The 9,617-nt window shown below is 44.5% G+C and overlaps 1 protein-coding gene across 8 annotated transcripts in view; it reads left to right on the top strand.

Moving 5' to 3' along the window:
* Nek5 (NIMA-related kinase 5) overlaps positions 1-9,617 on the top strand; it is a 66,756-nt gene that overhangs the window by 47,238 nt on the left and 9,901 nt on the right. For 6 of the 8 annotated variants that reach the window (XM_013515767.1, XM_013515764.1, XM_013515766.1 and 3 more), the window contains 4 exons: positions 503-583; positions 810-878; positions 3,312-3,438; positions 5,671-5,796. In XM_013515767.1, coding sequence (XP_013371221.1) covers positions 503-583; positions 810-878; positions 3,312-3,438; positions 5,671-5,796 — 403 coding nt within the window. Of the gene's footprint in view, positions 1-502; positions 584-809; positions 879-3,311; positions 3,439-4,178; positions 5,235-5,670; positions 5,797-5,950; positions 7,410-9,617 lie in introns of those variants that run through there. The other 2 variants (XM_013515770.1, XM_013515769.1) reach the window with 2 other exon arrangements.

The raw sequence follows: 9,617 nt of genomic DNA, 5'->3' as shown, positions 1-9,617 counted from the left end.
CTTTTTTACCTTCCTTCCTTCTTTCTGCTTTTGGTTTTCTTGAGAGAAGGTCTCAATAAGTAGTTAAAGCTAATTTTGAACTCTCTATGGAGTTCAGAGTGGCATCAAACTCATGGTGATCCTCCTGCCTCAGCCTCCCGCGTGCTGGGATTACAGGTGTGTACCACCTTGCCTGACTTGAAAGGTTAGATTCTTGAGCTGGGATGGTTTGGATTGGACTGCACTGGAATGATGAGCTTTGCCATATTAGAGAATTTTTAACCACTGAAATGCCATGCATGAACATTTAAAGTTGATGAGTACTGTGCCTAAGTTTTTAGTGAATTGTTATTAACTTTCCTCTAAAAGCATGCTTTTATGCTAAAATCAATCACCAGACTCAATCTAGCAATCATATAAATATACAGTGTTCTAAATTCAGAGGTTTCAAAAATATAATTGCTCAAAATATATAATTGCTTGATATTAAGTGATAGAACTGTATTTTTCTCTAAACTCGCAGGACATTGAAAGAGACTTCAATAAAATTAGGCTCAAGACCATAAAGGAAAGTAAAAGTCCAGAAAACAGATGTAGAGCTAAGGTAATAAACATTTTTGTCTTTGTCTTCATGTCAGAAAGTGGGGTGGTTGGACTACACTTTGCAGTCTGGGATTCCTCATTGATTTTCCTCTCTATTGTTTTACAGAATAGCCAACAGTCCTATTTGTGATGTTAGACTAACAACCGTGCATCTATATGGTATCAAAATACATTTTAAGGCTCTTACTGATTTGCTAAACTAAGATGGTTTCCTTGCTTTCTTCTAGAGAGGGGAAACATTCGAAATTAATATAGATGAATGTATGCCTGATGGAAGCACTGCCCAAGAGGAAGAGGTATGTCATCAAGCGTGCATATCCGTTCGTAGGGAACAGAAAAGAGTGGATTTCAAGCTTCATGAAGTTGCTCTATGGACTGTAGGAAGAATTCTCATTTCTGTTTTTAGAAACTCTTTGGTATTCAAATGAGTCTTCCAAATACTTTTTTCTTTTTGTCTCCCCCGGGCCTTTTTTGTTTGTTTTTTGAGCTAGGGTCCCACTGTATAGCCCAGGCTGGCCTTAACTTGTGACTGTCCTCCTGCCTCAGCCTCTGAAGTACTTGAGTTACGGGTGTGTACCACCACCCTGCTTTATCTTCCTTTCAAAAAGAAATCCAGGTTATTTTCTAGGTGCATGACTCCATTTTATTTTTCTTTCATAAATAAATAATTTTCCTCATATTTACTTTTTATCATTGCCCAACTATGATGCACAATCAACAACTAATTTTCAGACCTTAAAATAATGAGCAGGTACCAGCCACCATGCACATTTACTTCAGCTCTTGCGGAGTTACTGAGAGCTCCTTGCATGTCTGCGGGTATGACCTCAGTTGCATACTTGGATTCTCTTTGCACGGTGATACATGCACGTGGGTGGTAAATCCAAATCTCATTGCTTGAGTTCAACATCTTTTATCTCATTTTTTATCAGTCCAGCTAACAAATGTAAAATGTAACTGTTCCTTTAGAGTCTTTTTTTTTTTTTGGTTTTTCTCCAGTACGTAAAATGTAACTGGATTCTGGTTTGTTTTTCTATTTTATCTTCTCTGAATTCACCTTTTCGATTTCTAAAAGTTAAGTGTGAATAATCATACTTGATACTTAATGTATTCTATATTCTCCCTCCCTCCCTGTCTGGAACTGAACCTTGTACATGACATGCTAGGCAAGTGATTTACCACTATGTAACAGCACTAGCCCTTCCACGTTCTTTATTAGTTTAAAACTTAATTGAAGCTGGGCATGATGGTGCACACCTGTAATCACAGTAGTCTGGGGGGCTGAGACAGGAGGATTCCAGCCTGGGCACTTTAGCAACTTTGTGCAACCCTTTCTCAGAGGTAAAAGTAAAAAAGGGTCTGGGGATGTAGCCCTGTGAAGGTCCTGGGTTCAGTTTCCAGTACCATACACACACACAAAAGATTAAAAACTTAAAAATCTCAGTGGTAAAGCATGTGTTTAGCAAGCGCAAAGCTCTGGGCTTAACTCCTACCACTGAACCTCCCCCAGCCAACCCAAAAGCTTTTAATGTCATAATTTCATAATTTTACAAGCATTTTGCTACTTAAAGACTTTGTTAGGCTGGGTGTGGTGGCACACACCTGTAATCCCTGCACTTTTGAGGCTAAAGCAGGAGGACTGTCTCAAGTTTGAGGCCAGCCTGGGCTACACAGTGAGTTCAAGGACAGCCTGAACTACATAGCAAGACTGTGTCTCCAAAAAAAAACCACAAAAAAAACCAAAAACGGTTTTGTTAGAGGGCTGGGGCAGAGCTCAGTGGTGTGGTAGTGTGCTTGTGTAGCATGCATGAGGCCCTGGGTTCTATCCCTAGAACTGATAAGAGCAGAAAATTATTTCATTAGAGTGGCTGTTTAGTGCTTCCCTCTGGTCATCCATTAGGCATCTGCATGCCCCAGTGCTGTGGGGCTTGAGATCAGGGCGAGCAGATCTCGGGAGTGCTACATCACAGGGCTTCTGTGACGTGAGGTGCTGAGGATGGCTTGCTGGAATGAAAGAAGGGACCTGAAAAACCTTTACCTGCCAGGGCATTCATTCTTTCTTATTCCGCCAACATTTTATTACTGATTATGGGGTTCTAGGAGCGAGATTATGGATCTAATCAAGAATACTGGAAAGCTGAATTGTGTGTCTGTAGTCCTAACTCTCAAGAGGCTGAGGCAGGAGGATTGCTTGAGCCCAGGAGTTCAACACTAGTCTGGGCAACATAATGAGAGTCCATCTCGAACACAAAAATGCCCCCCAAACTAGAATGCTGTTATACACTGAGTGCAGGACATGGAAGAGAGCATTTTGAGAATTCTGTAGGACGGTACTAAATATTGAAGGGCAGAAAGTTTGATAAAATTAAGTTAGCTGGGTGTGGTGGTACATTCCTATAATCCCAGCTCCTCAGGAGGCTGAGGCAGGAGGATCAGGAGTTTGAAGCCAGCCTGGGGAACGGATGGAGACCCTGTCTGAACTCCCCCCCACCACCCCAAATGTTGTCCTGTGACTAGTGCTGGTCGTGCTACTGACAAGGGGAAGAAATGAACACACTGCTGTCTATCTTCAACACTGCTCATCCAAAACAGCAGATCTGTTCAATAAACATATATCGAATACTTAGCATAGAGCATGTTAATTAGCATTACTGGAAACACACAAAAATGTTTTAATCCTCCCCCCAAGCATGGCTTGCTTCTCATGACATACTGTGCAACTGCTTTAGACAGCAGACATACTAAATGAAACCCTGACGTGTGAGGACGGCATGAAGCTTAAGGAGCACGAATGCCTCAAGGAGCGTGAGGACGACCTAGGGAAAGCCTCTGAAAAGCTGCCTGGCCCGCGAGCAGGTGCGTGTCCTTGGAGGCGGGCAGAAGGCAGCGTTTCACTCCCATCTCATCCGGCCCTGCGGCTCGGCTGCTCGCCGGAGCGCCACCCCTCGGCCGTCCTCCGCAGCCGCTGGAAAGCCTTGGACAGGTTCGGCTCCCCGCCCTGAGACCCGGTGACCCTGGTCCTGCTCAGCGCCATCACGGAGCGGCAGCTTGTGCTGAGCGGGCTCTGGACTCTTGGAGGCTGCGCGCGGGCTGCGGGGCAGAGGGAGCTGGAGTCCCCGCGGCGCTGCTGTGCGGCCCCGGGCACCCGCGGTTGCGCCCGCGCTCCGGTCTGAGCTTCCTCCGCGGGGTGCGGGAGAGCAGCTGTAGCGGCACGCTGGGCTAGGACGAGGGCAGAAGCCGCTCGCCCTCGCCCTGTGTTGTGCTTTCCTCTCGTGTTCCCCTTTGTTCTCTTCTTCATTCTCGACCTGGCTGCCACATTCATCTTACTATCCTGCTCGGAATATTTTTTAGGGGCAGATAACGCCTGTGGGGTGAAGTCCCCCGCACCTAAGGCTGCGGGCCCTGACCCTGCTGACCCGCCCTGCCCGCTTCCGGGTGAAGCGCCCCCTTCCCCTTCAGCAGCGGGGGTGCGCCCAGCCGGAGCGCCCGGCTTCCCTTAGAGCCTCGTGGGCCTTTGCACGCCTGGCTTGACTCGGTTTCCCCTTTCCAGAGCACCGTTTGCCTCATTTCCATCTGGAAGTACCTTAATCCAACAGGCATCTCATGGAGGGCCTCACAAACTATGCTCATGATAGGAAACCTGCGGGCGGAGGAAACGTGGTCGCTCCGAGCACCGCAGAGCGATGAGCGCAGGGAAGGCGGCACGCGCGTGCTAGGCCAGCCGCTGCGGCCCAGGCAGCGCCCCACTCCTCGCGGCTGGCACGCCGTGGGCCGGGCCTCGCCCGCGGCAGCGATGCCCTTCTGTCAAGGGTGCTGAGTGGTGTTTGTGACTGAGGGGGATCCGCTGGCTGCAGGGGGCCTAATCCAGGTGGGACAGACCAGTGCGGGAGCCAGGGCAGCGCGAGAAGGGATAGACAACAGGGAGGTGGACTGTGGAGACGGAAGGGGGTCTCGCGGTGGGGGCAGAGGAGAGAGCTGGGAGGAGGGCAGTAAAGATGATTAAGATGCGATGTGTACACTCCCCGATATAGATATAATCATTATATCTCGTTGGCATACAGCAGTAACAATTATTTTTAAAAAGATGAAGAGAAAGAGAACAGGTAATAATTGGGGGAATAAATAGCTATTCAGAATACATACAAAAAAATCACAGTATCAACATTAATGAAAGCTTTGGGAAAGCAAGTAATACGAGCTGTCATTTTCAATAGTTTATGTAGGGTAAATAATCAGTCATTATCGTATTATTTATAACAGTGAAAAATTGCTAGCAAAGAAAGCCAGCAAAAATTAATTTATAATATATTTACAAGAAAAAATACCATGTTTGCTTTAAAGTGATAGCATAGAAGAATATGTAATAACCCGTGTAACACGTGTAGCTGACTGGAAAAAGCAAGTAATGAAAAGTTATGTTGTGTAGGGCTCAATTTTTTTATTAAAAATGCAAAAATGATATGAAGGGAGAAATTTTTGATATTTCACTGGCCTTTGGGCAGTGAGATTATGAGTAATTTTTATTTTCTTCTACTTATCTGATCTTCAAATATCCTCTAGGGAAAACACAGCAATAAAGAAAAAGCTATTATAAGTGATTTTTTGAATTAAGAAAACAGAATAAATTGCATCCTGTGAAAACTGCCTGAAGTTAGAGCTCTCATATGTGCGCAGTGAATTTGGTTTTTTTTTTTTTTTTTTTTTTGTCTTTTTGAGATAAGGTCTCACTATGCAGTTCAAGCTGGCCTTGAGCTCACTTTGTAGCCCAGGCTGGTCTTGAACTTGCAGTGATCCTCCTGCCTCAGCCTCCTGAGTGCTGGGATTGCAGGCGTGCACCACCAGACCTGGCAAATTTGTTCATTCTTGACACTAGTATTTCCTTAGCACTTAAACTGACCAGTCAATCAGATGTTAATAATAAGAGGGAAGCAGTTCTAAACCCACTTGTAATTGCAGTCTTGTAACTTCCTGTTTCTGTTAAAAGGAGAGAGGCAGTTTCTGGGGTTTGCATACCAGCTGCTGGCCTGTTCGGTGCAGTGGGTCACGCTGTGGCTGCTGTTAAGCTAAGGACTTACTTCTTATGCACAGAGCTGTTCACTCGGGCCGCTGCAGCTGCGGAAAACAGGAGGCAGTGGGATGCCAGAGCACCTCGGACGCTGCTGCAGATGATGGCAGCCACTGACGTCACCTCCGCCTGCCCCACTAGGCCTGACGGTGAGCCTCTGACCAGCTGGAAGCTGGGGCCCCCAAACAGCTGTGCGGCCCATGCTCATCCCGTTGCAATTGTTCCCTTTACTCAGTATGATCCCTGTCGATTTTGTAGCAAACAAAATGAAAGTCACTGTTTTGGTTTCTCTTTCACCCCCAGAGAGACTTACATGTCAATTGTCCTAGACAGTTCACCACCCTGTCATGAGGAATTAGAGGAGGAGGAATCCGGGCTGCCACCTCCCGTGAAGTAACAGTAACGGAGCAGGTACAAGGAAGGGCAGTCGACTTGACTGACCCTCTAGTGCCGCCAGTAACTTCTTTGCAACTCTGTGGAAGGCCATTCTTCTCAGCACTAAAATGGCATTAAAATAACAGCCATCCTTACAAGACTTGCAGGTTCAACAGTACAGAGATACGTATAGAATTTCTTTGTAAGCCAAGGCACTAGTAAAATGTTTGGAGCATTTAGGGCCTAATGATATTTTCAACCTGAATTTCTGTGTTATATTTGAAGCTCTGACATGACATTGCCTTAGAAGAAGGTCAGGGCAACTGTGTTAGTTACTTTTCTCTCATTGTTGAGACAAAATATCTGACACCCAAGTTAAGTGAGGAAAGGTTTATTTAGCTCACACTTTGTAGAGGTTTCAGTCCGTAATCAGCTGGCTCCAAGGCAGAGTGGCACGTGGCTGAGGGGCAACCATTCCTGGTGGTGGAAGATGGCAAAAACAATGAGAGACCTTAACAATATCTTTCTGCCTCTTTTATACTCTGTCTGGGCTACTGGGATTAGGGCAGTGCCAAGCCAATCAGTGGACTGATTTAGAAATCACACACCCTAATCCCAGCATTGTACCATAAATCCATCACACACTCTAACCACCTCGGAAAAACCCTACCTATGACCACAGGAAGCTTTGAGAAGACATCCAAACACAAACTATAACAGCAGCCTCTGGGCATTATCTTTACAGATTGTAAAGGTTTTTATTACTTATTTCCTTTGTTTTTCTTGAATACATGGCAGAGGGGAGAGAGCTAAATTTTATATCTGTGCTATAAGTTGAAATATGTAAGTATAGTCAGCCCTCCATATTGTCAGATTCAACCAACCAGAGATGGAAAATATCTGAAAGAAAACTACACCTGTGTGGAACATCACACTCTTTGTTCTCATCACTATCCTTAGAACAGTGTAACAGCTATTACATAGCATGTGTGTTGTATGAGGTGTCACAAGCCATCCTGAGGTGATTTAAAGTATCTGAGAGGTTGTGCATAGGGTATATGAAAATTCTATGTCATTGCATATAAGGGACTTGAGCATCCACAGATGTTAGTATTCACAGTGTCCTGGGACCCATCTTCCCTGAATACTAAGAGATGAGTACACAGTGATACCTCCGATGTAGAATTTTCCACAGTTTGAACATTCCACTGCTCAAACAGCACAGTTTAAAAAAATTCTGCTCGGTGTTGGTAATTTTGTCGACAGTAAAATTGAAAATCCAACTTGAAAAACCTGTATGGGGCAAGAGAATCTCATCTCGCTGTGAACACAAAGGGGTGACTATTATGGTTTGGGTCTCAATGTCCCCCCAGAGCCTCATGCAGTCGTGGAGTGGGATTCTAGAGTTTATGATTGATTCTTGGTCCAATGCTGGGATTATAGGTGTGAGTGCTACACCCACAGTAGGGTGGGTAGCTTGCATACAGTATAAGGGAGGGAAAGAGGGTTGCTCTTCTTACTGCTGCTCCTTCCTTTTTGCTTTTGCTGCTTTTGCTGTTTTCCACTGGCATAAACTGTTGCCCTCTGCCATGTGCCACTCTGCCTTGGAGCCAGCTGAGTATGGACTAAAACCTCCACAAACTGTGAGCTAAATAAACCTTTCTGTCCTTAATTCTGGGTGTCAGGTTATTTTGTCTTAGCAATGAGAGAAAGTAACTAAGACAGTGACCCATCAGTCTAACCTCCATTTTCACCCAGACAACACATAGTGCTTGTGTTAGTGATAAAACATTTGTCACTGAGCTTTCTTTTTGTTCTTTGCTTGCTTAAAATATTGTAACCATGGCTCCAAAGAAAGTGATACTAGCAGTAAAGCCAAGAGGAAAATGATGAGAACCACAATAGAACTAAAGAAAGAAATCATTGCAAAATGTGTTAAGAGTCCTGGAAAAATGAATTTATAAGTATAAATTTGGGGCCTCAGAAACAATTATTTGGTTTTCCATTATTTCTTATGGGAAAAATATGTTCAGTTCTCAAACTTTTTGGTGTTCAGACACAAATTTGGAACAGCTTGAGTTTGATAACAAAGGTATTAACTGAAATTTGTAATTACAAAGTGTGCAAATTGACTTATAAAACAAGTACAATGTATTAGTCATTTTCCTGTCACTGCGACAAAATATCTAACACCCTCAACCTAAAGCAGGAGAGGTTGTTTGGCTCATGACTCAGGAGGTTCAGACCATGGTTCATTGGTTCCAAGGCAGAAATGGTGTGATGCAACCAGTACCCCTTGGTGCCCATGGGAAATGTCTGCCCAGGATCCCAGCCCCAGGACATTCCTCTTTACAAATACTTTTAAATGTATTATTTTGGTGACAAAAATACAGCTTTGTAAATTTTTTAAAAATCATGAGTCATATCAAGTAATTTACATTTCTTGACAAAATAGGAACTATGGCAACAGAATCAGATTAGCAAAATGCTTAGATTAAATAGGTAATAAATACCTCTGCTGTTTTGGCCTGTGTAGTAAGAGAAGTGGTTGTAGTGTTTAGATATGTCTTAGTTACTTCTCTCTTGTTGCTGAGTCAAAATACTCAACATCCAAAATTAAGGAAGGAAAGGTTTATTTAGCTCACAGTTTGCGGAGATTTCAGGCCATACTTGGCTGGCTCCAAGGCAGAGTGGCACGTGGCAGAGGGCAAAAGTTCATGGCATCAGAAAACAGCAAAGGCAACAAGAGCAGGCGGCAGGCAGCCTCTTTCCCTCCCTTACACTGTATGCAAACTATCCAGCCTAGGGCAGGTGTAGCACTCACATCCATAATCCTAGCATTCGACTATGGATCAATCAAAAATCTAGAGCAGAAGCCCACCCCATGACTGCATGAGGCTTTGAGGGGACATGCAGACACAAACCATAACAGATATGTGTTTGGTCTTGGCTTTTTCTTCTTTTTTTTTCTGGTACTGGGAATCAAACTCAGGCAGGTGCTGTGCTGCTGAGCTACATCCCTTGTTATATTGGCTTCTTATATTGCATTATTCAATAAACTTTAAAAAAAATGATGTCATCAGAAGGCATGGCAGAAGAAAGCTGCTCAGCCCTGGCAGCCAGGAAATGGGGAGAGAGAGTCAGGATGAGAAAACACCTAGCTCCTGACAGCACCCTGGCTATGAACGCATCAATGGCTGCATCCGCAGAGGTGTCCAGGCCTAGCCTTCAGGCCCCCCACTCCCACCCCGCGATCCAGGCATCTTCCACAAGCCCCCACCTCTGAACTTGGGAGACTTCTGGGGTCATTTTAGATCTAAACCTTAACAAGGGAAGATCCCAGCCATTTCCCTTCTGGGTATCCTCCCACAAGAACTGAAAACATCACACCACAGCAATATATGTGCACCCATGTTTATAGCAGCACAATTTATTATAGCTAAATCTTGGAAACAACCCAAATGCCCATCCACTGAGGAATGGATGAAAAAGATGTGGTCTTTTATACAATGCAGTATTACTCAGCTATAAAGAAAGATAAACTTGAGGCTTTTATAGGTAAATGGAGGCAACTACAGACCATACTCATAAGTGA

This window comes from Chinchilla lanigera, unplaced genomic scaffold (assembly GCF_000276665.1).
Source record: "Chinchilla lanigera isolate Chin_1 unplaced genomic scaffold, ChiLan1.0 scaffold00030, whole genome shotgun sequence".
In the NCBI taxonomy this organism is placed as follows: domain Eukaryota; kingdom Metazoa; phylum Chordata; class Mammalia; order Rodentia; family Chinchillidae; genus Chinchilla; species Chinchilla lanigera.
The sequence above is the reverse complement of the archived record's forward strand: the minus strand, read 5'-3'. Positions and strand labels throughout refer to the sequence as shown.